The sequence below is a fragment of the Penicillium malachiteum genome (assembly GCF_028827825.1).
Source record: "Penicillium malachiteum strain IBT 17515 chromosome Unknown utg000003l:1.0-4950554.0:1.0-4952489.0, whole genome shotgun sequence".
Lineage (NCBI taxonomy): Eukaryota > Fungi > Ascomycota > Eurotiomycetes > Eurotiales > Aspergillaceae > Penicillium > Penicillium malachiteum.
In genome coordinates this window covers 3333147-3359742 of record NW_026643096.1, presented here as the reverse complement: position 1 = coordinate 3359742, position 26596 = coordinate 3333147, and the positions used below count along the sequence as shown (strand labels likewise).

Below are 26596 nucleotides of genomic sequence, written 5' to 3'. Positions count from 1 at the left end.
CGTTGCTACTCCTGCCTTGGCTGAGGAACGTCTGGCAGTAGCCCCATGAAGTTATTGCAAAGAAATGGGGTTGAAGATCAAACGATCAGACAATCGAACATACCTAGGATTGGTAATCTCTACGATCCCACTTTGATAGAATACGGGTGGCTACTAGTCGGGTCTTGCATCTGTTCCAGCCAGCACAGAGAAAACTACAACCGTGGATAACCTCCGAGTACCTTAAGTGATTGATATAAGAAACACCTTGGATTTACTTCCCTTTTCAAGTAAACTATTGATTATGATCTAGTGGATAGGTAGGGTAGCTCTGACAGCAATTATACCCACAGACTCAAAGCTTTGTTCCCTTGGGGGCTGCGAAAATGAAATTAAATGAAGTGGGACTGTCTTCAGGCAACTAATTGTACCATTCGACTATGGATGAGTGCTAATAAGCTACTAAGCTGGACACTCTATATGTACTAGAAAATGGATAATTAAAACCAACTACCTACTATACCTAGTGCCCAGGTGGGGAGTAGGGGGGGTAGACCTCCCCACTACACTATATATTTTGTATTTTGTGACAAAAGTCATAGTTTTTCAAGGATGTTCTCAAAGCCTCAAAAACATGCAATCTGACATGCGTTGAGCTGTTAGAAAAGCATGACTAGCCCGCAAATCAAGTGAAAATGTAGGTATCTTCCCAATTGTGACTGATTGCTCCTTCCGAGTCGTCAGCTAACGACACGTAATAGAACAACGATATACATTAGACTTCAAGCTGGAGCTCTTCCATCTAAGTTTCTTCTCTTCCACGTACGACGGCACTGAGTGCGGAGTCGGAGTCATGATACTACCTATTCAAAGGACAGCCTCGGAGGTAGGTATTGGGCTATAGCCATGACTAACAGAGCAAATCTGAGACATAATAGGCAACTATGAAATCTATTTTCGATTTCGATGTTTTTCTATTCCCACGTTCGCGAGGTTATGATGATTTTCCTTCAAGCTCCCATGGTATAGGCACCTAGGCAGCTTACATACTAATAAACTTCCTATGACTTTATTTAGGACCGGTCAATACTCCCAGTCACAAGCAAACCTTGGAATTGGAAGTCTGAAATTTTACGGCCAAAATTTATGCCACTTCTAAGGTTGTTTAGGTACCTACCATGCCAGGATGGGTCACGTTGAAGATCCCATGCATATAGGAGTAGATATCTAGAGCAGAACTTATGAACAGCAGAGGAATCTCAAAGCAGATTAGTCTACAAATTTTTCGTATAGTGGCATCTTGTTCTTCTTCGGACCGAAAGGTAAATCTAGGCTGCAACGAAATTTTGACCAAAATTGACTTTAAGATTGATTGTCAGTCAGAAAGTCGTACTCCGTGATGATATTAAATTCCAGAGCCCCACATAAGACGAGGACCTAGCAGGTAATAGGCCTCTCCCTGAGCTTTTATATTCTATAAGGGGCAAGGATATTCTCTCTATCAAGTATAGGGGGAAGAAACCTTGGAATGATAATATGGAGAACCGGATAAAGTTACTTTCAAATAGTGGGGCGCTGTTGTAGAAAAATGCACAAATGCACTTCCGGCGCAATAGTAAAACCCCACGGCGGGTACTTTATGTGGGTATGCTAGATGTACTATGGGAAATCCGCAAGCGAGGATTAAAAAAGAAAATTAGAGAAACAGGCCTCGGGAGGTGGAGGAAACTCCATCTGATTATCCACGTGAAATCTTGAATCACCAAGGCTTGTTCAGGATTTTTAAATCTGAAGTTAAGATACAACAAGTCTTTGATCCAAAATCATTCCATCTCATCTCAGAAAACCTGAAGTTGTGATAAATCCAGTCACCGTGATCGATGAAAAGCTCATTTCCAGAATGGATACCATAACACCGCTTCCCATATTTTAGGCTACGCCTCTATGGAGTGGCCCCTCCCATGGCGTTTTTTCTGAATAGATCTTTCCGGGTGGCTGCCCGAGATCGCATACGCGGCCATTCATCACGTTTTGTACTCTCTTTAGTCCACTTTGGCCGGAATTGCCTAGTTTGTGAGGAAGCTTGGTATGGAAGTTTGCATATGCGTACCCTGGCGTAAGGTTTACAGAAGCAAGTTTAGCGAGATGGATGTCCCTCAATACTTAGAGGGAAATGATATAAGTCCAGCCTTTTCCATATGAGACATAATCTACAATCCATCGTTCTTGTTTTAACCCACTTTTGTCTTTCGTTGAATTTATTTGGTGGTGATCCCAACTATAAAGTCTCCACCATGAAGTTTTCTTTGTTGCATTTCGCAGGCCTGCTCGGCGTTGCAAATGCTTGGTTAGATCCCATTGTGATCAAGGTAGGATTGATCTGAATAATAAAACATCTTTCACGTACTAATCAAGACGAAAGGGCTCTAAATTCTATTACTCTAGCAACGAGACCCAGTTGTAAGTTCGGAATATGATACAAAGACCCCAGGAACAAATGATGGCTAACAGAACATCAGTTTCCTTCGTGGCGTCGCTTATCAACGTATGTATATACTGAATCCGCTCCATTCGTTCTCGAATTAACAGACATCCAACAGAGACCGCCTCTTCCACTGACCTGAATGACCCCCTGGCCAATCCTACTGCTTGCAAGCGTGATATCCCATATATGCAGGAGCTTCGAACCAATGTCATCCGAACATACTCTATCAACACCACTGCGGATCATTCCGAATGTATGAAGCTCCTCGCAGAGGCCGGCATTTACGTGATCTCCGACATGTCTAACTCAAACGATGCCATCGATCGCGATGACCCAACCTGGGAAACCACCCTTTACTCGCACTACAAGGAAGTGGTCGACGAGCTTGCACAGTACAACAACACCATCGGTTTCTTTGCCGGAAATGAAATCATGAATAGTGTTGGTACAACCGAGGCAGCCCCATATGTGAAGGCCGCGGTCCGTGATATCAAGGCCTACATCAGCGATCGGGGTTACCGCTCTATGGGAGTCGGTTATTCTACTGCGGATGTGTCCTCAATTCGAGAAGATCTTGGCGACTTTATGGATTGTGAGACCAAGGCTCAGAGCATTGACTTCCTTGGCTACAACATCTACTCCTGGTGTGGTGATTCGACTTATGAGGAGTCTGGGTACGAGGCGCGCACGAAGGAGTTCGCTAACTACTCGGTGCCTGTCTTTTTCTCTGAATATGGCTGTAATGCTGACCCACCCCGTAAGTTCACCGAGGTCAAGGCTCTGTATGGAGAGACTATGTCTAAGGTGTGGTCTGGTGGTATTGTTTATGAATATTTCCAAGAGACAAACGATTACGGTGAGTGAGACCAAATTCGAAATTGACAACTCAACATGACTAATTATGTTCTAGGTCTTGTCTCTGTTATTGACAGCACCAGTGTTAGCACAATGACCGATTTCAAGTACTATTCAAGTGAGATTGCCAGTGCCGATCCTACAGGAACCTCCAAGAGTGACTACACACCTACAAACAGCCTCCAGTCATGCCCCACAGAAGGCAGTGACTGGAAAGCGAAGGCATTCCCTTTTGCCACCATCTCCTGATGCCGAACTCTGCGAATGCATGTATGCCGATTCCGCCTGTGTGGTAAGCAGTAGCGTGGACACGGATGACTATGGTACTCTAATGGGTCTGGTTTGCGGCTACACCAGCTGTGATGGTATCACTGGCAATGGAACTACGGGTAAATACGGTAGCTACAGTATGTGCAATGTGAAGCAGCAACTTGCATTCGTCCTCAACCAATACTACGAGGACCAGGACAAGGCTGCTAATGCATGCAGCTTTGGTGGCTCCGCAACCACGAAGGCTACTACCAGTCCCACGGGCACTTGCTCCAAGCAGATGAGTGAAGCTGGTACTGCTGGTACTGGTACAGTTACCACCGAGGCTACTGCGACGGCCGGATCATCGGGATCATCAGGATCAAGCTCATCAGCTACCGCCACATCCACTTCCGTATCCTTGGCTGGATCCAGTGGGGCATCTGAGACTTCATTGCTCATGGCACTCCTTGCTAGCATCGGTTATAATCTGCTGTAAATCTTGTCGCGAGGGACGCGCGGCTCTCAACATGTGTTTTCCCCCTTCCCTCTCTGCGGACTTCTATCCCTGTCCTAAGATGAAGGAGACAGACTTGAAAACACTATGTACGCCGAGTGGCAATGGAGAATAGAACTCAATTTTGTGAATATATTGATTTCTGATTTCTTATTATCTGAATTCAATTCAAATGCTATTCATGTGCTAAATAAATCTCAATTGACTGCTGCCTTCCCAATAGTGGAGTTATCCACATCCACCCGCGCACTTGTTCCGCTCCAACGTCAATGGCGGATAATATTTCTAAACATTGAATTATCACAATCTGTCTCGGAGATAATAACGGCAATTGTCGATCATCAGTCGGTCTTCTATTCCAATTTAAGATTCAAGGTTCAACATTGAAAATTTTCTAAGGTTATGATTCAATAACCTGGATTCCTACCCCTTTTCACACAACATTCCGAACATTGACCTGAGACCCTCCCCCCGTGGACGGGTTGACAGTTTCCAAATTCCCGATATAAAGGGCTAAAGAATTCAACCGCTTGAATCATGTTCAATTTAAGGTCTAAAATCCGTCTTATCTTATCTACTTAGGTGCTCCTATTGACATGGGGAGCAGTATTTGCTCTGGATTCTGATATAGCAACGAGATGAAACATTAAATTCATTCACGAGAAAATTAGCGTAGAGGCTACATTTCTTACAGCAAATCTTGAAGTTACCACATGTCAGCTTTTAAGCTGCAAGGTCAGCGTTACTTGATCCTGCTCGGGGGCTAAGTCTGCACTCTGTACCATAGCCGCCTCCACCAGCTCTTTCGCGACAGACCGAACTTTCCCTCGCGGACAGGTGATTGAAAACATAAAATTTGCCCCTGAACATACAATACCGTCATCGCTATCCAAGGAGCCAGAGTCTACCTGAATACCCGATGAAGTGCTGCTCTCACTTCGGTCACTCAAACTCGATGGAAAGGGAAAGGGGTTATTGTTTGAGAAAACCGTCATCGGAGCAGGATCAGTTTCCTCCCAGAAATGACTCATGGTTGAGTCGCATATATCACTAATCTCCATCCCACTTTCCAAAAACGCATGTTGCCAGTCGAGGTTCTCGTCCCAGGCAATTGCAACGCTTTTAGATGTCAACTGTGAGACTGGATTAACCAAAAGATCTGCCGTGATGGTCTCCACAGCGGAACAAGCTCCGCTCCCGAAAGAAATTGTGGACAAATGAAACGAAAAATCAAGCGGTGTCTTTAAAATCGAGTCGCTGAAGACTTGCCCATCTATTAGCGGATTTGTAGGGCCCAGTTTGGCTTGGGTGACTGGCGAGGCATAGTCACGTTGAATAGCTATAGGGGAAACCGTATATGTTGTCATCATTCCATGATCGCTTTTAGTCGAAGATTTCTGAAGTAGTGTCGATGTTGATTCCTGCCGTTTGATTCGACGCATTAGCAAAGAATATCGATTCTTTAACGCTAATGGCGCGCGGGCCTTCAAGAATAAATCGACAATGAATTTCCAATTGCGACCGTTTGTTCCGACTAATTCGAGTAGTTGATTATCCCATTCTGGTATCAGCACTGTGTATTCAACTCCCTGGCATTCCAAAATGCTCACTTATCTCTTCCGATGTCCACCGACTACGGTCAAGCTCAGGATTCATCTTTTCTTTCCATCGTTTGGCACATTGATCTCCATTTCGATTGCCAACTTCATCTGCAACAAGCACTCATCGCATACCATGCTTGGCCACACCTTTACGTAGTCGCTCATCTTCTGAAGGTAGCCAGTTCCCAGTCTTCAATGGTTTTTGGAGACTAGCGGAAGGGCGTCTGGCCTCTGTTGATTGTGGAGAATTCATTGTGAAGTGAAACCTGAAATTGCTTATATTCGAATGTTCGAATTTCCTATTCCTTTTCTACAAGGGCCCAGTTTATCTCTTATAGCATCTGAAATGAGTATTCATTTTGTCAGAGCTAGTTTGATTGGTCCCCGACTTGTGATAAAGAACGGCCTGACCTCAACTTTTGTCGACCCTTGTCTACTTACTACCGCCTCGACAAATCCTCAAACATGAAGGATTACATTCCCTGTAAAATACCTTCCTTCAACGCGTTTATCAGTCCTCTGTTTCTGGTGACTTCAGTATCCTTATCCTTATGATGAACTGATTAGATATATTGTATCTGTTATCTATCTGCTTATCGGGGTTTTCATCTATGGCCCCCCTACTCTACAGATGGGAGTGCTTTCCTTCAAATTCGCATGAAGTTTCATCTTGAGCTTTGAATTGGTCGAATATTATCTTCCATTCACCTACAGTACTGCTATTTACTACTATTCAAAGCAAGTCCAAGTTTATCCCTGCTCTTGCCCAGGTGTGGGTCCCTGGTCCCATACATCTGTTGGTTCTTAGCGCCCCTGGTTTGATCAACCTTGAGATCTGCAATCGGCGTCAATTGCGGAGACCTCCAGGGCTCGTAACTGATAACGAAAGTTCAAGTTACATCGATACGCCACCTGGGCATGGATGCGTGGTCTGAAAAGGACTTGACCATTTATGGAATAGAAATGATCAGTTGGTAGTGGGCGAAATTGCACTCTCTAGATTACTAGTAACGCATCAACTTGAATTATCCAGATCAGTCGTTTCCAAGGTTCCAGATATATATGTATATCGCGGGCTGCACCTATCCATGGATGTGCGAATGGTCATTCGCTGCCAGTGAATGCCAGTGACCTCGGGAGGCGAGCCACTTGAATGGCGAGCCGTTCATCTTTCAACTTGAAGTTCCAGAGCACTTGAGCTATCAGACCAAATTCGTTTATCTGAGAGTTCCAGTGGCTAAATCCAGATATCTCAATAGCCTAATGCACGAATCCAGAATCGCGCACCTAGGCATTTTGCAACTCCGCGGGTGTGCTCGCAAATTGAAGTCCTCGGGCCCTCAAGTGCTTAGTCCACCTACCAGACCACCTGGGCACTGGCAACTGGCTAGCTCACGGTAGTCTCCGGATTACGCCACTCCGCGACCTAAATTTCGTCATTCCGCAAGCCAAGCCATTAGCCAACGATAGGTGAAATCTTCTCATGACTAGTTCTTGTTACTAAGAACTTGGAAGTGTCAATTCTCTTTTAACTCATATCTAAAATTAAAATATTAATCGCAAATGATAACGAGTATTTCTCTGATGTTCAACATGTGGAATGGTTGTTTATCAGTTGAAATACCTCGAGAGTGATGTCTCCTGGTACAATTTTTTTTGGAAGAACATAATACAAAAGATACTGTTTAGAAAACCTTGGGATTGAGGAATTAGGTTGATTTGAACGGCCAATGCATGTGTTGTGAATGAAAATCCGTAGACTTATCGGGCCACTGATTCCACTACCTGGGCGCCCAGGGCTGGGCAGTGGGATATGGTTTCGGGCCGCTCGGCCCCTCCCGGAGTCTCAGGTACGTAGAACTGGAGACAAGGCCCGATGATCATCAATGATCGCTGATGTATGGAGTAGAGTCGAACAGCTGGTTACATACGCACGATCAATATGCCGCCGACTAGAGGTCACGTAAGTCCTCAGGAGCTCTTTATAAGAGTTTTGGAAGTTCCAAGGCTGGGCACGATACCTTGCCCGAAAAGAATGGTAGATGCGACATCGGCTTTGAGGCTTTTCGATATGGCTATTCACTTAGAATGCAGATCAGTTTGACATCGCTCAATACATAAGAAAATTCATTAGGCGCCCGAGGGCCAAGTACGTCCGATAAGATACCGATAATGATGCCTGCGCAGCCGCTAATTTTGCAAATGGTCTAGACTGGATTAAGTAGGACTTGAATTTGGGAACGCCACGCGAAACTCTACTAGCGCCTATGCACTTGGAAGATACAGCTGGCAATCACCCTTGGAAAGCGAAAATGAAACCAATTTTCGGTATAGGGGCTCTATCCTGTGAAAATGGGTTCGATGAATGATTCGATTATTCCCAGTATCTTCCTCTACAGACTAGTAAACTGATCTCAAGCGATTTTCCACGAATCATCCATCACTCATCCACCGTACGAGAAGGTACATGAGCCAGTTGAACTCTGTCAGCATACTGTCCATGCAGGACTCGAAGTGCCCAATGTATGCCCCCATTGCTGAAATACCGGTCCCCAAAACTGATCTCTTCAAGAAGAAGAAAGACAATTTTAGATACCGACGCGTGGGAAGAGTTCGGTCTCTCCTCAAATCGTCCCTGAACTCAAAAAGATCTTCTGTCGCCCGCAGCAGGCCGTATGCGTCTGAAACATCTTCACTGTCCAGTCGAGCGGCCCCTTCCTGAATAGTCTGAGAAATGCGACCGAGTGAAGTGTTTGAAGATATAATCTCCTTGAATTCCATTCTTGCGGTGTTCACGAGGAAAGAATTACGGATATATGCTGGTCGAAATTCCGGTCCAAAGTCGTTACGGACATCGACTGGAGTCTCAAATACAGGGATGCCATCCGGGCCTGATAGAAAGACACTTCTGTTCAATACCAAACGATTTGCGGAGCTTCCGACCTCGTCGTGTGATTGCTACTCTTGCTGTAGAACATTGTTCTTGTCTTCTCCAAGATCGAGACATACCAAGATACGTAGTCACGGGTCGTTGGAATTATTCTTCGATATCTTTTTCGCAGTCTCCTCCCAGACGCAGTCTGGTTGAGTGTGGTCGTGATCAACGGCGAAGGGGCCACAAGGTCTTCCTTATCGCGACCTCAAAGCTAGCGAAAATTTTCAGCCAGTGTTTCATCAAGCCAGTCATCGCACCGGCATCCATTGTCGCATATGCAACCTTGGAACTGTAAAAGAGCTCCGCCAGACATAGAAATTACGTGGGCAAGGAACACGGGGTTATGCAGTAGTTTATTAGTAGTAATTCTAGATAACTCTAAGACTCCAACAGCAATTCACCATGTATAGAACTCAACGCCAGCCTTTAAAAACATAACAAAAATTCAAATATGCAAGCACGAATGCAGATAGCCGGTTCGGATCGACTGTGATCTTTAGCTGAGGAATCTATTGTGGGAGTCGATTCGAGATCAGCCAGACTCCGGCATGAGTATATTCATAAATAGAAACCCGCTGGGCTAAGCCTTATTGACAGCGTTCTTGCTCATCGCACGGACCTTGTGGCCATACTTATACAAGACAAACGGCACAGGTGCCATAATGGTTGCAAAAACCGCAACGATGGTCACTGACCAGTGGGGTCCAATGTTCTCGTACATCTTGACGGAAGCAGGGCTCAGAGCTCCAGCAACAATATACCGGGAAAAGGTCATGAATCCGAGAGCAGAGGCGGCATATTGCAGGTACACAAAGATGATGTACATATAGGTCGTAGTAAAAATGCAAACAAGGGAGTAGCCGAAGATACCCGAAGCGAGAATTGGGGACCAGATGCTGATGTGGGACTGAGGGGATGGTATTAGTTTGTGTTGACATAATGGAGGAAGGATTTGGATTACTTACATAGCAGGTCCATGCCATCCAGAAGAGAGAGACAGGCATCAAGATAGATGCTCCCGCCATAGCCCAGTATAGAGAAACTTCTGGCTGTAAAGCTTTGCCCTCGGCCTCGGCCTTAGCGGCAGCCTTCTTGGTGAGACCATACAACCAAGAAACCATGCACAAAGCAACAGCGACACCTGGAATCATGGCGACAAAGATCACGAATGTCAGCTCTGTGGAGATCCCGTACACATCGGCGAAGATGAATGTGTAGCCGTTAAGGAAAGTGAATAGAACAAAGTAGAGCAAAACCAGGTAGAAGCTGAAGATCAGGATGATTGGCTCAGTCCAAATCATCATGAAAGGCCGAGAGACATTGGCGAATAAACGGGGGCCTAGCGATGCGGCGGAAGCATGACCGGCCTGGTATCGGTCGTCGCCAGTCAGCTCACGCAAATGCTTCGCGCGCCACTCCAAAAGAACGGGGCTGAAGGTTTCAGGTTGAATGAGGAGCACAACCACAAAAGCCACACCTGCAATTATCATCGAGATCCAGTCCGCCCAGACATACCCGATCTTGGGTGTATAGGCGCCAATCACAGGACCCAGGATAGGACCTGAGTATGCGGCAATAGTGACAAAAGGCAAACTGAACGTGATCTGTAAAGGCTCCCAGATATCACCTACTGTACCACCGGCGACCGTCATTGGTGTAGCCGCAAATATAGCACCAAGAAATCGGAATGCGAGAGCGGCTCCATAGTTTGGCGCCAGCGCCTTGGCCATGATGAACAGGATCACCAGAACCAGTGCAGTAAAGTAGACGATGTTGCGGCCAAAAGTTTCAGAAAAAGGACCTGAGAATAGAGATCCAACTCCAATTCCAATAAGGAAGATACCTTATAAATATAATTAGCAATGGGTTGACGTAAAAGGACGGGAAAGATGCTACACACCGGTTGTCATGGATCCAGCCATAGAATTCACACCAAAGTGGGCATCGAAAGCTTCTTGTGTTGCACCTTCGACTGAGGATGGGATTGTCATTGCGATGGCAATGAGACAGCAGGTCATCATGACCATCCATTTTCGAACCAGAGACCAATTTTGAGGATTGTTTGAATCGTTGTCCTTCCAACCGACGACGAAAACAGTTTCGCCGTCGTCCCCATCTGGCTTGAAAATGGCAACACCAGGCACAAGTGGTCCATCAGTAGTAAGTGGCTTCTCACTAGCAGGTACTCCAAGCTCTGGATCGGAGCTAAGTGACGGTGAAGAGGTACTTGTGCGGATAAATTTAGCTTGGCTTCTGGCCAAATCCTCTTCCACCTCGCGACGAAGGCGGCGGCTTTGTAAGAAAGACTCCATGTCGAAGATATTTTGGTGAAAACGGGAGACTGTCGATTATTGTCACCAAAGTACGTCGTACGGATGGTATGATATCAAATGTTGGTTGAAAACAATTAGCCCAGGGGGGAAGCGATAATTATACTGACACCTACCCATGTCGAAATCCGGTACATTTGACTCTCTCCTACAGAAAAGCCTGATTTTCATCTATGGTTCGTCAGCCATATCGGAATCAGGTAATTCGGATACATTTCTTTTGTCACGTCGGGCTATCTCAAGCTTCGGATACATTAGGGGATCGGGGCCAAGATGCGGGCAGATATCCAGCCTAAGACAGGGGTATGATAATATGCGCCTGTCATTGGGTGGAGCTGCATACCAAGATCCACTTCACTAGAGTATATCAACAGCATGTAATTGGATGAAGCTCTATTAGTGACTGCGCTTTTCCGATCATCGTAAGCGGATGGATACCGGAGTTACGCTTGAGTGATCGAGGTGACAATTATTGACTCCGGAGAGTTTACTCTGTAAATGACTGGAGGAAAAATCCTAGCGGCTCCATGACATCATTTGAAAGTAGAAGATCACTGAAACCGAAATTGCTTCCAAGGTTGACAAAGAAATGTTTGAGGTGCCCAGAATATTCGGGCCCTCGCATTAACACTATTTACATTCAAATTGCAGGGAGATTGTGATTTCTGCCCAACTTCAAGTTGACATCTTAGTACTTTGAGGTTCAGTTGATTCAAGTTCGCCAATTATAAGGCAGTGATTATCTTTGATGTCCAAGTCTCAATCACATTTGAAGTAGGATTTACATAATACTAATATCATGAGTGGATTGTCCACCTGATGATCTACGTGGCCCGTGCCAAGCTTCCGGAGGTGTTTTCTACACATCATGATGTGATATCCATGTGCATCAATGGGGCGCTTTATTTTGGATGGGCCGATGCTAGATGAAATATCATCCGAATTTACTAATACATGTAGCTAGACTAATTTCTTCCAAGGTTCAAAATGTTGTCAGTCCATAATTATGCTAGTACTGGCATTGAAAAGCGACATCCATATTCAATAATGTAGTTAGATTGCGCATAATTATTAGAATAAAGAAAACAGCTCAGGAAAAAGGAGTAAAAGCAAGGATATCAATAACCTTATCAACCGAAGGCGTTTAAAGCAAAAGACCTCACTCCCGAGATCAGCATGGAATTTAATTTTTGACAAGAGTTACAGCTTTCATACGGATCCCTTCACAGCCGGGCTCAGTCATCCTAACAAGAAGCTCGCGTAAATCCCGAGCCTCCATCTCATAGATTTCATTGGTGATCCTGGCCCAGAGATAGAGCTTATCACCAGATTTGAACACCGTGGTACAACCTCCGGTATCTTCCATAACTGATCTTCCTGGCTTAAGACATAACACCGAGTGATTATATGACCCTCCGAGTCGCAGCTATCCCAGTCATCATGGAAAGCAAAAGTTGAAACGTCGATCTTCTAGCCTTCGGGAGGGTTCATCTATATCCATGACTGGAATCAGTTCAGAAACTCGGCTTGAGCAGGCAAGGAACAAAGTCGCTCTTACTGGTAGGAAATTGAATATTAGCTCAAGGGGAGATAGGATGGTCCACAATATATCAGCCTTATTCCGTAGAGATCAAAAAATACCCACAGGTGGAGTGGGGTCATTGTGGAGAGACATGATACTAGAAATGTTGGTGGTTGTAGGGAAAGAACCTTCCAAGGTTGGAAGCGGGACCAGGATGGTCTGTGAGTCATACAATTACCTCCAGACTTTGGGGTTGGGTTATCAATGTTTGGCTTTAGTCAACTCGGGTTTATCCTCGAAATGTACCGAATTTTAAAAAGATTCTGGCAGAGACTTGACCTGATCATATAAAGAATGGTGTAGAAATTACCCTCAAACGGACTAGTAATGGAAATTAAATCAATATACATGAAGAACCTAAAGTGGCCATATCTATATCATCAGAGTTAAGGAAAAGTCTATAAGAGCCGGATGGCATGAGAAGTCAAGCCGCTCTAGCAGTAAGTGGCATTAGAGACAGCCTTGGTGATAACACCAGCATCGATGAGAAGCTCATAGGACCAGTAGTCCTTCTGGGTACCCTGTCCATCAACAGCAACACTGCTGTTGTGCTTGATGTTCCAGAAAGATCCACCCTGGACATAGTAGCTCCAAGCGTAACGCTGGGTATCAAAGAGATCCTTACGGTTGGCATAGGTGTTGCTGTACAGAGTCTGCAGAGCCCATTCTCCAACGAAAACAGGGAACTTGCCATCACCACCGAGAACAGAAGCCTGTCCACAGATCGCACCATCAGCCCACTGGGAGTATACACCAGAGGCAGCGAAGTAGTAGACGTGCATATCGATGACGAGGTTAGTGCCGGCCGGGAAGTAGGGAGACCAGTGCTCCTCGCCAACGAAGCAGTCCTGCAGCATGAGCGGGATGCGCGAGTCAACCTTGGCGATGCGGTTCAAGACACCACGGGTGTACTTGACGATCCAGGCGGTACCGTTCGCGGTCAGAGTGTCAGCCGACGCGAAGGCAGTGGGGTTGTCGGAGGCCTCGTTGATCGGGGCAATGGTGAAGGCCCAGGGGTATCCGGTCTCAACGAAGAAGGCCAGGACCTGGTCCACGGCTTGGTAGGAGTAGTCCAGGTTGGTGTTGTTGAAGAACCAGGCATCGTGACCGGCGGCCTCGCCGATGTCGAGGTTGTTGACACCACCGGGAAGGGAGTGCAGGCCGACGATAACGCGCATGTTGTACTTCTCAATGGCGTACACGGTGATCTTCTTCAGGTATTCCTGCTGGTTTCCGTGATACAGGGCAGAGCCGGGGACCTTAATCCAGGCAGCGTAGGTGGTGGGGATGCGGAGAGTGTTGACGCCTAGATCACGAGGTTAGTTACTATTGTAGTTTGAAATCGTGCAGATGAAGAGGTTATGATACAACGTACCAACAGCGGCCATCTTGTCAATGTCAGCAGTCGTGACGAAGGTGGCGTAGCGCTCTTCGAGAACAGGACCACACTGGGAGCCGAGATCTTCACAGAAAGTCCACTCATCGACGGCCTCGGGGGCATGCTGGTCCCACCAGTACTGGTTGAAGACCTCTTCCTGCTCGAGCCATCCACCAAGGTTCACACCGTTGGCCTTGTAGGTGGTCCAGTTGGTGTATTGGCCGGGCACGACAGTAGCAGTGGTCGAAGCAACTGTTGTGGTGTAGGTCTTGGTGGTAGTAGATCCGAGGTGGGTGGCAGTGCGAACAATGGTGCGAACATCGGTCTGGGATGCGGGCTTGGTGTTCAGGTTAGTGTTGAAGCCTGATCCGACAGCCGAACCACCAGCAACGGGACCTTGATACTTAGTGTGAGCAGTGGGTTGACTAGAGAAAACGCATTAGGGTCGGTATTTTGTTCCGGGTATTACAAGATCAACATACGCGTTGGAGGCCTTGGTCTTAGTACCAATCTTGGTGAGAATGGTACGACCATTCTCAGTGGAAGCAGCAGCCTGAGTGGCAATGCCCTCGACAGAGATGGTGGCAGTAGAGATGGTCTTGGTAACAGTCGAAGTCTCGACAGCATAAACGGTAGTGTGCAGATGGGTAGGAGCATTGGTGCATTCAATAAGGATGGTGTTATCGACGGTAATAACGGCATCCTCTTCCAGCTCCACATCAACAATGATGGGATACTCAATGATGTTGATAGAGACATGCAAAACCTCGCCAGTGTTCACAACATTGGCGCAGGTGTCTTCGTTGGACTTGGCTTGGATCACTCCAGCAGCGGCAACTCCAAGAGAGGCAGCGCCTGCCACAAGGCTAAGCAAACGCATGACAGGGGAATATTATAAAGAATGACTACTGTGGGATTGATATTAAAACGAAGGGCTATGGCAGTGCCAAAAGAAAAGAGTGTAGACGATCCGCTGAATGTTTGGCGGGCCTCCTGATCATCTTATACTCGCCCCCATGGAACTTTCTCCCCGTTTTCATTTTCATCTCGGCGAAATACACTAATAAAAACAGGCTGGAAGTTATTATTGGGAGAAAGCTTGAAAACCATAGGGGAGACGATGAAAAATCCACCGATTCGGCCCAGTTGTTCGGACCGAATGGAGCTCTGGCGTTTAGCACGTCCTAAATGAACCCTTGAAAGCCGACAGGTACCGGACAGACCGGAAGTCAGATACGAAACCAGTAAGATCTGCATGATCTAGGTAAAAGACGACCGGCAAGTTTTGCGCTAAGTGCTGTCGATATCGGTAATCCGATTTCTTGGCATATCGAAGCTTTCTTTCGGGCCAATGAGCATGTCCCGTATATGAGAGATCGAATTTCAATAGTGGTAGCCTAGGGCTAGCGAGACCGCGTTTTACGTAATTTTCATCGGAAAGAAATCTCCAGAGCTGCATATTTTCTGGAATGAGGATGAAATCACAGTCTTGCAATTTGCAACATCTAAACCTTGGAAGGCTGACTCTCAACTGCGCATCGTTTTTGCATCGTTGGAGTTGAGAATTCCTTTGTCCCAAATATAAACCCGGGTTTGGGTCAGGGTCTGTACCTGAGCAGATCCACTCTGGACCACTCATGTGGATCTCGCAGTGTTATGAACCTGGATGAACCAGATCAGAGAACATTCGCTAAATTTTATCATGTAGTGGCGTCCGGGTTATCCGAGAATAGGAACCAGAGGGACCGAGGTTCCTTGGACTGGGATATTGAGCCGCAGATGTGGATCCGTCAAGGTGCCACGCGATTGATAGACGCGGGTTTTACCTACGGGATTCCCGAGTAACAAAGGCCAAGGCGAGGTGCGGTCGTTAAGGGTTACCAAGGGCATATTTAGAGACAATGCTAAAGCCTGGTTCACTGGAATCCACTTTTCTAAGTTTTCTCCTGTATAAGAAAGATAGGGAAGACCTTTGGTTAAAGTCGGAAGATTAGAGAACCCTTCCAAGGTTGGAAGCTCTCAGGAGTCACCACCCGTCCCGAGGTCTCGGCTCCCGAGCCCTCCAGGGCTGGAGATCTGACAGAACACGGGTGCAGAACTAGCCCAATTGGGTTAGTTCAAACCACTATTGAATGGAGAGCTCTGATTGGTCGAACCAGAATGGATTACATGACCGATCAGGTGATCCCCAGGCAGAATTTATGTGCGTAATTATCAGAATGAGAGAACCAGACCTGTTGATACATCCCATTGGCGACCGCCTACTGCATTAGACATTGTAGTCTGTCAAGATCGATTATGATGACTAAGATTGTTTCTGCCGCTCCAGCCCGCTGGAGTGGGTTCACCTGGGCAACAGGGCAATAATGATACAAACTAATTAGGTCTAGCTCACATTAAATGCGGTTATCACCCATGGGTTATTTTCCACCTTGGAACCTGATGCATTATCGCTTGCCTCTAGTGCCCTGCTCCCATTGTACTGGTTGGATGTTTGTTCACGCTGGTGAATGGACGAATGCTCTAAGGATTCCTGCTTTCAATCGTGATCCATTGTCTAGCAGGGAAATGTCGTACAGAATGCAAGATCTATGAAGAATATGCACAGCTTTGAATCTCCGATGATGCTTACAGACCAGGTTGTGAAGGGATTGTGAAGAAGGTTAACCAACTATTCAAATGCTACCCATCCTGAAGTCACCAACGAACCAATGATATTTGACTCAACCTGAAGCAACAAAACTGACTAGGCTTGGCAATAAGTTTGGGATAAATTTGGAAGGAAAACGTCTCAGATAAAGGAGACGCATTCATTCAACACAGATGACATCAAACGCGCATTTTGATAGTAGATGCACAGGCCATTATACATTCTAATTCTCAGCTTTACTAGATAGGCTGTGGAAAGTATTTACCACGCTACAGCATAATTGTTAAACAAAGGATCGTTCAGTAGTCGGTCCAGACAATTCGACTCCACTCCCACAAGGACTTCCATCCCCCCCATTAGCCAGCTGTGGAAGAACAACCTGGGCACCATTAATAACACCAACATGCGGCATGCGAACAGCCTCAATTTTGTTACCCAAAACAGGGCCCCACTCAAGGCCGTAAAGTTCAAATCCAAGCCACGAACTCTGAACGCAGTGATTGCCCGGCACATCCAAGAAAGCTGTAGCAACCAGGCGATCAACATCTTCAACCGAGTCCACCAACGTAACCACATCGTCGGTAAATTGGTTATCGGAACGGGTAACAGCTCTGCGAATCAGGATTGCCAAATCCGCAATACTGAGCTTCGTGAGCATGCCACGTATAGATGCTGAAGGCGCTGTCCATTCTAGGAAACATCCAAGTGTGTTGGGGTGGATTGGAGGGTCAGCCCGCTGGCGACCATCAAGGGCAATATTGAACACCGAGACTGGATTGCCTTCCAGTTCTTCAATGGGGTGTTGCACAGCCATCACAGTGCGCCAGATTAAAGCGGATAGGGCGTCATTAGTGGAAATCCACTTCTGATCTGTGGGTTGTGTGGCATTTACCGGTGACGCATTGGCCTTCAATTGGGCCAAATACTCTGGCGAAAAATAGAAAAACCTGTCCACGGTGGTTGGGAGAGGTTATCTTAGGCGGCATGCCAGGAGGCGTAAATGGTAGAAGGGTGTACTCTGGGTGATCCTCAATCTTCCCATTATTGCGACCCGACGGCTTCATAAATTGCTCACGGTCCTTCCAGATAGCTTGTGGAAGGTCAAGGGGGGCTTCGTAATCCCCTTGTGCCTGGCGACAACCCTCGGCCCAGATCTTTGTCCAAACACAAAATGATGTGTCATCTCCTGCCATGTGCAGGATATTCCAACTTAGGATAAGACCACCACGAATGAAGTTGGCTTGGACAAGTGCGATTGGCAGTCTATGTCCGGGCTTGGGCCAGACATCGCAGTGACAAAAGGTATCAGCATCGAAAGATGAGACGGGGAAATGCTGCTCTTTCAACTCTGTGTATGTAGATGGATAGGTATCGCGTAGATCCTTGGCAACAAATTGCTCAATTCCATTGTTTTGCTTCACATATTTCATCACTCCAGCTTGCTTACAATCGATGTCAGGGACAGCTTCGCAGGCAACTTCGGATAGTCTGGCACAGAGAGCATCATAGCCGGCTCTCAGGATGCGAGGCACATAGGCTATATCATAGTTGTCTTCCAACTGGAAGGGAAAGACATATCGAAGATATCCTTTTGGGCCAATACGCTCAATAGCCGTGAGCTGAGGAGGACCCTGAGTGGTTGTAATGGAACCCATTTTGTCAAAAGCGATAGTTCAACCGAGAAACTGCATTGGGAATGAGAAGGGATGTTGGGTGAGAAGGAAAAAGAGCTATAATCCAATACGGTCTGCGAAAAGGCGGAAATTAACGGAAACTTCAAGTTCCCATTCACAGCCTCGCAGTCTACTATTATTACCCAGTTAGTAGTAGTTACAACATTTGAACCCGTACTACTGCGTACGCGGTTCCAAATCCAGAAATAATATATGGCTATCATTGTGCACCTCGCCAGGGAGATCTTAGTGCCATAAGCACATGTGCATAAAAAGCAAACTTATGTTTGAGCATAAATGATATCGGAGGACAAGTGGGCAGAGGAATCGACACAAACTCTCTTTATTTATCATTAGACACTAGACTCCATATCTATTGAATGCAATTTGATAGGTATCATGCGGCACTCCGTACCTACAAACCATTAAAGATATAAAAACCCGCTCAACGCGTGGGAATCCCTAAACAGACTTTAGTACGGTGTAAGTGGAAGACAAACTGCCACTCCATAAAAGCAACTGTCAAAAGTCGCTCTTTTAAGTGGGCCGCTTGTCCCGTGTTTCTTGGCCCGAGCGGTAAATCCCCCACAAGGCCTTGATCCTTAGCCTGATTTTCAGTTTACGCGGCACGCTGGATGAAAAACCCGAAATCCATGGGGATTGGATGTAAATCTCCTCCTGATATGAGATCTGCACGCCCAGAGCGACACACTCCACTTCGCCTGGACGAATATTGAGAATCACACCTCGCTAATCCGTTTCCTGATTCTTGTACGGAGCATTGCTAACTAAATAGCGACTAATCTTCCCATAAGGAGAGTCAGGGGTGGCAGGTCATGTCAGTTTATGCCTTTGTTTTGAGTCAAATCCGGGGAAAGAGCTGCTGATTTCAGGCGCCTATTAGATTTGAGATTACTCCGCGATATGTCCTAGGACGCTTGTCAACCTTGCAAGCTTAAAAATCGGTCACCATGACCGTCGATCCTGCCATAGAGGCGCTATTTGGATCGCCTCCATCAGATATTGATCTTGATGCCACTTCTGTGGGAAACAACAACAGGGGTGTCATAGCCATGATGTGCTTGGCTGCTGTTGCTGTGGTCACTCGCTTTCTTTGCCGGATGATATTTCGGACCTCAATTTTGGCCGATGACTATATGTTTATTGTTGCGCTTGTGAGTTGTGGAATTAACTACTGGGCTCCATAGGCTGATTTGTAATTTTAGCTTTGTATCGGCGCCACTGCTGGAATCAGTGTTGCAGGTGGGATTTGAAAATATCAATTAATACAGAATTCAGTCACTAACAGAATTCGCTGCAGGTGGTAACTATGGTGCTGACCACCATGTCTGGTCACTGGCAATTTCAATATCAGCCCTTGAGGAAACATACTACATGGGTTCAGATATATCCGCGACAAATAGGATAGCACGCAGCTGACGTTTTTCCAAGCTTCTCTATATCTACCCCTACATTTACGCCGACGCATGCACAGCTACCAGGGTATCAATCCTCGTCTTCTATCATCGGATATTTTCGCCATTCAATTCTTGGATGAAATGGTCCATCGCATTTGGCTGGTTCCAGACTTTGAGCTACCCAATCTATCTCTGGAGAATCATGGCCTGTTTGTGTACACCTCGGAAATTCTTTTGGCTTCAATTCAGCGAGACAGTCAGTGGAAGTTGCCTTGATGTTGCCAAGTTCTTCATTGCGGCTGGGATTATGAATATGCTGAATGACTTTATCCTTTTGCTTATCCCGTTTCCTCGGATTATTAAACTGCAAATGCCGTTGAGAAAAAAGGCAGCTATCTGTTGTATTATGGCAGTGGGATTCTTGTAAGTCTCCTCTTGTCCGGTAGTCTCCTGTTAGGTATGAGCGAACTTGAAACGGGATGTCAAACTGATTACTTCAAAAAAAGCGCCTGCATTGCAAGTATAATTCGGATCTGGGTTCTGTGGCAATACACTGTATCAGCCGATGTAACCTACGCCACGGGCCCGCTTTTTATCTGGTCGACAATCGAGCCTGGCGTTGCCATCATAACTGCCTGTCTGCCTCACCTGGCACCGCTCTTCAAACTCGCCGCGCAAAAGATAACATCATATACCTCCGAGCACACTGAGGCTGGAATGTCTGAAAAGCCCCAGAGACTAGGCAGTGGGTCTGGAAGGCCAGGAAAGTCCGGTAATCGTGTACCAAACTTCGATTTTGGCCTAAGTAGCCTGGGGACCTAAGCATACGATGACGAGATTGGCTTGACGAATTATATTGAGGCTCCGTCAAATAGGGGGAAGAATCCGTGGATCGCCTCAGAGTCAGATGAGTACAATCGTGATCAAACAATCTCTGTGAAGTTGACTTTTGTACAAACTAGCACTATTGGGCCTTCGTTACGGGGCCATACCTCATTCTCAGGCAATACATAATGTATTATTTTCAAAGCTGCCTAATCTATGGAATTCCCGGTTGAATTAAAAGTACTAGTACTTATTAGCTAAATTCATATGAAGAGTGAAGGCCTCAGTTATACTAATCCATCCCAAGAACAGTCAATTTCGAGGATTTGAATGGAAATTCAATACTAACCTATCATACATATTTGACTGTGTGATAACTCTGACTGTAGTGATGTACCGTTTATAGAATATCCTAGTCTACTTGCACTTTATAAGACTTTACGTACTATGTCCGAGCTCTGGAGAAAGATTGATCTTGCTGCATTCGGTCAAACTGCAACTTCACACGTGGACTGCACCTGTGTATGAAACCCCAGGGAATGTGATAATTGAGCGCCTTGGGCTATCCAGAGAGGTGGAAAAAAGAAAACAATAGCAAAAAAGCAAAAACATACAACAGCATGTCTAAGTTGGTGGTCACCTAGCGCCCACGATTTAGGCATGGGCGGCTCGCCGCTTTATTCACCCTCTTCAGGGCCATCCGGGCAGATATTCACCTACCTGAATATTCTTCACCCGAACGTGCAACCCGTGCATCAAAATGTACATTTTCGCAATTTTAATGTTTCTCCTTTGTGAGTGACCCTGTACGTTCTTGCTTTTCCTCCATTATCTCCATCTCTTAAAAGTTCCATCAATACAGCAAGATACGTACTAAGCATAACCAAACACTGAAGTACCTAAGCCATGTTGTGGACTTTGGAGAGCATAATAATAAGGTAATTTAACGAAAGGTTCTACCACGAACTGAGTCTAGGTATAGGGATACACTTATCCTCATTAATATGTAAGAGAATTTACTATTATACACTAGAGAAGAAAACCTAAATACCTAACCTACTCAGATTTCGCAAATTACATCCATAATCTATGAGCACTCCAGATATCTAAACATACCGTGCTTTTCTTGAGTAGATAGGGCCGGGAAAGCACGGTGGGATTAAAGAGAGGCCTACAGTCGAAAAATACTTAAGTTTTTTAGAGACTTTACTACTTCCTTGAAGAGAGAAAGAAATACTAATCTCCTATCCTGTTAGCATTTGGCTGATATCAGGCAGAGTTCATATGCCTAGCATGTGATTGCCTGATGCTTGGGGATCAGAATGATGTCCGACATGTGATATCTGATCCCATCTTTCGGTATTTGATTATGTTATCTTTATCTTCGGTTTTGATCTAATCTATCACTGTGTGTTATTATCCGACCTCCGTGTTTGATCGTGTCCCATTCCTTTGATTGTATCTTTTATGTAATACTTACGGACGCCGAGGGATATTGATCCCATCTCGGGTTCTGAGGCCATTGGTCTTAATTGTTTGTTTGTCCTTTTGTCTGATTATCTTATAATGATCAGAATTCTAGTAATTAGTTTAGCATCAAATTCAACTTGTTCACCTTGTTGACACCTCTGACCTGATTCTTTCTTTCTATCTGATCTCATACTTGCCCTTTGGTCTGATTGCTGAGACACTTTGGTCGCACATTGCTAAGTGTTTGTTCCCTGTTAGTCTAAACATTGACCTTTCACCCCAAGATAGCCTCAGACTGTCAAGTTATTCAGAATATCTTATTTGGTCACGGGGAATGGGATACCTAAGGCCATTAATAGCGGGGTTGGCAATATTTAAGCCAGTTCTGAAAAGGTCAGGTTCGAAGTTCCTCAAGAATTAGTCTTCCATACAAGAGATAGTATTCATTGGTTGTCAAGTTATTCTTCTCCGATATACTCCCGATTCCCTACTAGTAGTCATACGGATTCAAGATCGTCTAAAAATATTGACTAGGGCAACCTTAGAACTAGGCATGTCTGCTAACTATTGTAGTGGGGTACCCTGTCCCCTACTACACGTACCGTGCTAAGAATTACCGTTTGGTTACATCTCTGTTTTGTCATGTTTTCAGTCCCGTCTTTGTACGTACAAGAATGCCCGTCGTTATAGTCTAGAATACACACTCCTACACATCTCTCATCCCACCCCTACGGGGTAGTCCGGCCACAACGTACATGTTGGTTGGTGTTATCTATTCATGCTAGCTAGATCGACCCGTGTATCTAGAATACACTGCCTAACGGTTCCCCTCTTCACTAGGTAGTTTTGAGTGTAATATCTGGTCTGGGAAACTGTTAATGTCATGTGCTTTCTTTCATATGTACCTAGATCCGGCCCTGGGGTATTATGCCTAGTCAGCAGTCATCGCAGCATAACTTAAAAGCTAAAGATTCCCCGGGTCCCACCAGGGCCCAAAGTGTTGTTCCCTACCCGTTGTGCCAACAGGACCGCCATAATGGGAAGACTATTGACAGATCGTTTCTCCAAGACCACCAAAATTGCTATGGTTTTCCACACTCTGGGAGCGATTGTTTATATCCTTATCCTGAGAGACCTGATCGTAACTAGGGGCAGTTGCTATTCCTCTGCCTCAACCACTCGAGCCCACTCGAGAGTGTTCTTCCCAACGCAGGAACAGGCACCAAACTCGCTCCTTGAAGAGTCCAGCCAGATTCCTCAGCATGGCTTCGTACTCTTGGAGGAAATTGGGGGCAGCCCACAGCTTTTCGGGGTGTCCATGTTTCATCAACTACACTGTCTCGAGATGATCCGACAAAGCGTCAACGGTAGTGAACAATCAATGGATCATGAAAATTATCATCAAATACATCTTGGTCATTGCTTGGATTATATCGCGCAGGTCAGTCGATCCTTGTCCAGTCTCTAGAGATATTTGGGTTAATTAATGATGCTACTAGGCTATTGTTTGTGCAGCCGATGACACGATAGAGCGAGGAGAGGAAAAGACAATAGAAGGCAAAACGACAAATTTCATTGAAGGAGTCGGAGTGGTGCATAAATGCAGAGACTCTGCATACATATGGGAGACATCAATCGCCACCTTGGCTGAGCCACTCAAGGTTGCAGACTTGCAGGGGGAGAGACACTCAAAGGCTTGTTGGGAAATAGATAGCTTTGACTTCTACTATTTTTGAGCGAAGACAGCTTTTTTCATCCTACTGGATTTTCTTGCCAATGTTTGAAAAACTTATTCCCTGGGAAATGCGGCCATAGAAACTGGATGTCTTCCAGCGGGCTCTGATCAAACCCTGCGGTCCTGATGATTTCCTCGGCCTCTAATGGGGTGACGGAGAAGTTCCAGTCACCTGCCTGTTGATTTCGCGCCCAGTCTTGGATCTTTGTGAAGTTGCGGCAGGTATGTGTGGTGGCCAGGCGAGGGAAGATGCCCGTGCTGGCCGGTATGTTGATGTGGAAAGAGACTGGCGCCACATCAGCGTGGCACATGATGGTTTGTCTGAGAGAGTCAATGCAATGATATATAAGGTGAAGTCAGCATGATTGATTCCGACCTCGGGAGTTGGAAAGACAGAAAGTGCAGACCCCAATGGCGGACTGCGTCGTTGTCCCGCTGAATTACTCCATCCTTATCTCGGAGTTCATCCATTCCAGGATATCGTTCAGGGTAGAGAAGCATCCGCAGATCATTCAAACAATGCAGTTCGTGCCACACATCTAGCTCGATCAGATAGTCCTTCGTGCCAGGTATTGGGAGAGTTGGTAATGACAACTTGCGAGCTTCATCCTCGGAGATTTTGAAAATTTCGACTGTCAGCGGTTAGCCTTAGCATGGATAACTTGAAGATTGTAATGCAAGGGTACGGGAGAAATACAATTATATAAATCTGACCATAGCTTGTCTGTCTCGTCCGTCGGAAAGCCCATGTACGGCGTGTTGTTGAACAGTGCTGCTCGAAACGGGACCTGGCTTATATATTCCACAGCTTCGTTTGCCGGGGCTTTACAATGATGTTTGTGAAGTTAGCCTTGAAGGAGCTGGTAGCAGAGGAATTTGCAGGTTGTAGACTTGCAGTAGACTCCTAGAGATGGGTCTGCAGCACATTGATGTCTCATCTGTGCCAGGAGCATCAAAACAATAAACAGAAGCAGTCCATTGGTGGTGTATAGAGCGTACAAGTGGTACCTGGACGAATTCTGGGGCTGCCTCTTCCTGTCAATCCCCTCTTCGTCGAGCAAATACTGCTTCTCGAACTCTACAGATTCGCGAGCTAGGTCTGGCTGATCCATGCTGCGGCTGCAAACTTGGATTGTACAATGTTGAAGAGCGTTGAATCGATGGGCAAAGGTCTCGTAACCATAAAAACTCCTGATCCAGTCAGCCTTCCAAAAAAAACTGACCGATGACGAGTGTAGTGACAGAACGCGTTCTGAAAAGCCCTTCTAGCGAGGACTGATAACGTCCATGCATGTCAATCCCAGGGCGGCATTTTTGGCGCCAGCGATTGGGCAAGCCCAGCGACCCGCCGCGCAACACTACTACATAATGGTCGAACCCGCTCATTTCCCTAGTTCGTTTTTTTTACATGCATCGGATATTCAAGCTCATATATTATCTGATAATCCAACATGCAGCTGTGGAGAGGGGACAGTGCGCATGCCAGAGAGAAGAAGAGGAAGAAGAAAAGGTATGGGAAGGTGATATGAACCACAGAGGACTTCGTCCCAAGTTTTAACAGCAGCGCGTACGTTTGGAAGAGCAAATATAATCATCAAATCAAAAATTTCAGAGAGGTTTGGTATCCTTGATCGAGCCTTGCTAGGAGTGGTTCGCTTACTCTGGCATTTACATTGAATGATCACGATAATGAGTAATATGAAGCTGCAAAGCGATTCGTAGATAGTGCAGTGGGTCCCCACTAGTGTCAAACTAGATGGTACGGCCCGTACGGAATGTCCTTTTCCTGTATCATATCTCGGGATTATACGTACAAGATTACCTGTCCTAGCTAGCTCTAAATTTACCCTCCTAACCATCTCTAATGGCACCCCCGATCCCGGTGTCCTGCATAGTGCACGTGTACCTAGTGTAGTGGGAAATTGCGTCTCATTATGTATCATAGTGTTTTTTACAAATGATTTTCTTCCCGAGGTTCTTATCTTACGTTTCGGAATTTTATTTACAATATTGCCAGCTTGGAAGTTTACGAATACACACTCCTACACATCTCTAATCGCACCCCTGTGGGTGACCTCGGTGTCCACGCACTAGCATTGCGGGGGTTATATTGTCCATTATCGCTGGATCGACTGGCACCTTTGAGTGTACTGCCTTGAACGTTCCCCTCTTCAATAGCTTAATCCAGCTTCTCGTAGGGCCAATACGCAGATATTTTCATATCTATTAACTGGGATAGTTGCCTATTGTTGAATTGCTTGTGAATGCATGCTAGCACGTGTACTAGCGCGCGTAAATATGAGATATAATAACCGAGGTCGTAAGCCATTCTGTTTCGACTGCCTTCTACAGGATTCAGACCCTTGCAAGCCCCAGCTTACTAGGGAAATCACGCAGATCACGCAATCTTCCGCGGAAGTTTACTTTAAATGCATTTGCTGGATAAAAATGCAGCCCAGATGCGAAGTAACTCTACCTTATCTACTCCGTATGGGTTTCACGGAGGGAGGCGCGACGGAGTTCCTGTATCCTATCACCCCGGTCGAAATAAATGCTGGGTATTGCGCAAATAGTATTAGAGTAGCTTAACTTCTTTATGGAATGGCTGGTTCAACTTTTTTGTTTCTGTGTCAACATGCCTTCTCCTATTGAGGCATTGCAAATTCTAGAGAGGCGGAGGACTCAGAATCGACTGGCACAGCGTAAAAGACGTAGGCGACGAGAGTAGCTGAAGGGTTAAATGGCCGCTAATACGTCCAGGTGAATGACTGAAACAGACCAAGATACCTGATGGAAGTGAATTGCACCGCTCAGCATCTGTGGTTCCTGGTGGGTCTTCTACTATCCTAGAGAACATGGGCAGTTGGGAGAATGACCAGATAGGCTATTCAGACACCCCCGCGCGATCATCAAG

General features: G+C 46.0%; 9 protein-coding genes across 9 annotated transcripts; 2 read left to right on the top strand and 7 right to left on the bottom strand.

Annotated features, from left to right (window-relative positions):
• Positions 1 to 2273: 2273 nt before the first annotated feature.
• On the top strand, positions 2274 to 4067 carry N7483_007596 (glycoside hydrolase family 72 protein; the record flags this gene model as incomplete). Its single annotated transcript, XM_057091033.1, has 6 exons — positions 2274 to 2348; positions 2402 to 2439; positions 2499 to 2524; positions 2580 to 3320; positions 3375 to 3437; positions 3499 to 4067. The coding sequence occupies 6 exons, from the start codon at positions 2274 to 2276 to the stop codon at positions 4065 to 4067; spliced, it is 1512 nt and encodes a 503-aa protein (XP_056945774.1).
• A 1599-nt stretch (positions 4068 to 5666) lies between these two features.
• Positions 5667 to 5939, bottom strand: N7483_007595 (uncharacterized protein; the record flags this gene model as incomplete). The annotated part of the gene is made up of 2 exons (XM_057091032.1): positions 5667 to 5794; positions 5819 to 5939. 2 exons carry the CDS (start codon positions 5937 to 5939, stop codon positions 5667 to 5669), a joined length of 249 nt encoding a protein of 82 aa, XP_056945773.1.
• Positions 5940 to 8119: 2180 nt separating this feature from the next.
• Positions 8120 to 8888, bottom strand: N7483_007594 (uncharacterized protein; the record flags this gene model as incomplete). The annotated part of the gene is made up of 2 exons (XM_057091031.1): positions 8120 to 8577; positions 8792 to 8888. The coding sequence occupies 2 exons, from the start codon at positions 8886 to 8888 to the stop codon at positions 8120 to 8122; spliced, it is 555 nt and encodes a 184-aa protein (XP_056945772.1).
• Positions 8889 to 9201: 313 nt separating this feature from the next.
• Positions 9202 to 10933, bottom strand: N7483_007593 (Major facilitator superfamily domain general substrate transporter; the record flags this gene model as incomplete). The annotated part of the gene is made up of 3 exons (XM_057091030.1): positions 9202 to 9528; positions 9587 to 10464; positions 10522 to 10933. 3 exons carry the CDS (start codon positions 10931 to 10933, stop codon positions 9202 to 9204), a joined length of 1617 nt encoding a protein of 538 aa, XP_056945771.1.
• A 2034-nt stretch (positions 10934 to 12967) lies between these two features.
• Positions 12968 to 14791, bottom strand: N7483_007592 (uncharacterized protein; the record flags this gene model as incomplete). The annotated part of the gene is made up of 3 exons (XM_057091029.1): positions 12968 to 13839; positions 13909 to 14336; positions 14394 to 14791. 3 exons carry the CDS (start codon positions 14789 to 14791, stop codon positions 12968 to 12970), a joined length of 1698 nt encoding a protein of 565 aa, XP_056945770.1.
• A 2053-nt stretch (positions 14792 to 16844) lies between these two features.
• Positions 16845 to 18216, bottom strand: N7483_007591 (uncharacterized protein; the record flags this gene model as incomplete). Its single annotated transcript, XM_057091028.1, has 2 exons — positions 16845 to 17486; positions 17509 to 18216. 2 exons carry the CDS (start codon positions 18214 to 18216, stop codon positions 16845 to 16847), a joined length of 1350 nt encoding a protein of 449 aa, XP_056945769.1.
• Positions 18217 to 19205: 989 nt separating this feature from the next.
• On the top strand, positions 19206 to 20474 carry N7483_007590 (uncharacterized protein; the record flags this gene model as incomplete). Its single annotated transcript, XM_057091027.1, has 6 exons — positions 19206 to 19409; positions 19461 to 19497; positions 19556 to 19633; positions 19687 to 19861; positions 19914 to 20075; positions 20159 to 20474. The coding sequence occupies 6 exons, from the start codon at positions 19206 to 19208 to the stop codon at positions 20472 to 20474; spliced, it is 972 nt and encodes a 323-aa protein (XP_056945768.1).
• Positions 20475 to 23699: 3225 nt separating this feature from the next.
• On the bottom strand, positions 23700 to 24431 carry N7483_007589 (oxidase ustYa family protein; the record flags this gene model as incomplete). Its single annotated transcript, XM_057091026.1, has 3 exons — positions 23700 to 24003; positions 24059 to 24314; positions 24380 to 24431. The coding sequence occupies 3 exons, from the start codon at positions 24429 to 24431 to the stop codon at positions 23700 to 23702; spliced, it is 612 nt and encodes a 203-aa protein (XP_056945767.1).
• Positions 24432 to 24527: 96 nt separating this feature from the next.
• Positions 24528 to 24794, bottom strand: N7483_007588 (uncharacterized protein; the record flags this gene model as incomplete). The annotated part of the gene is made up of 1 exon (XM_057091025.1): positions 24528 to 24794. The coding sequence occupies one exon, from the start codon at positions 24792 to 24794 to the stop codon at positions 24528 to 24530; it is 267 nt and encodes an 88-aa protein (XP_056945766.1).
• Positions 24795 to 26596: the final 1802 nt, after the last annotated feature.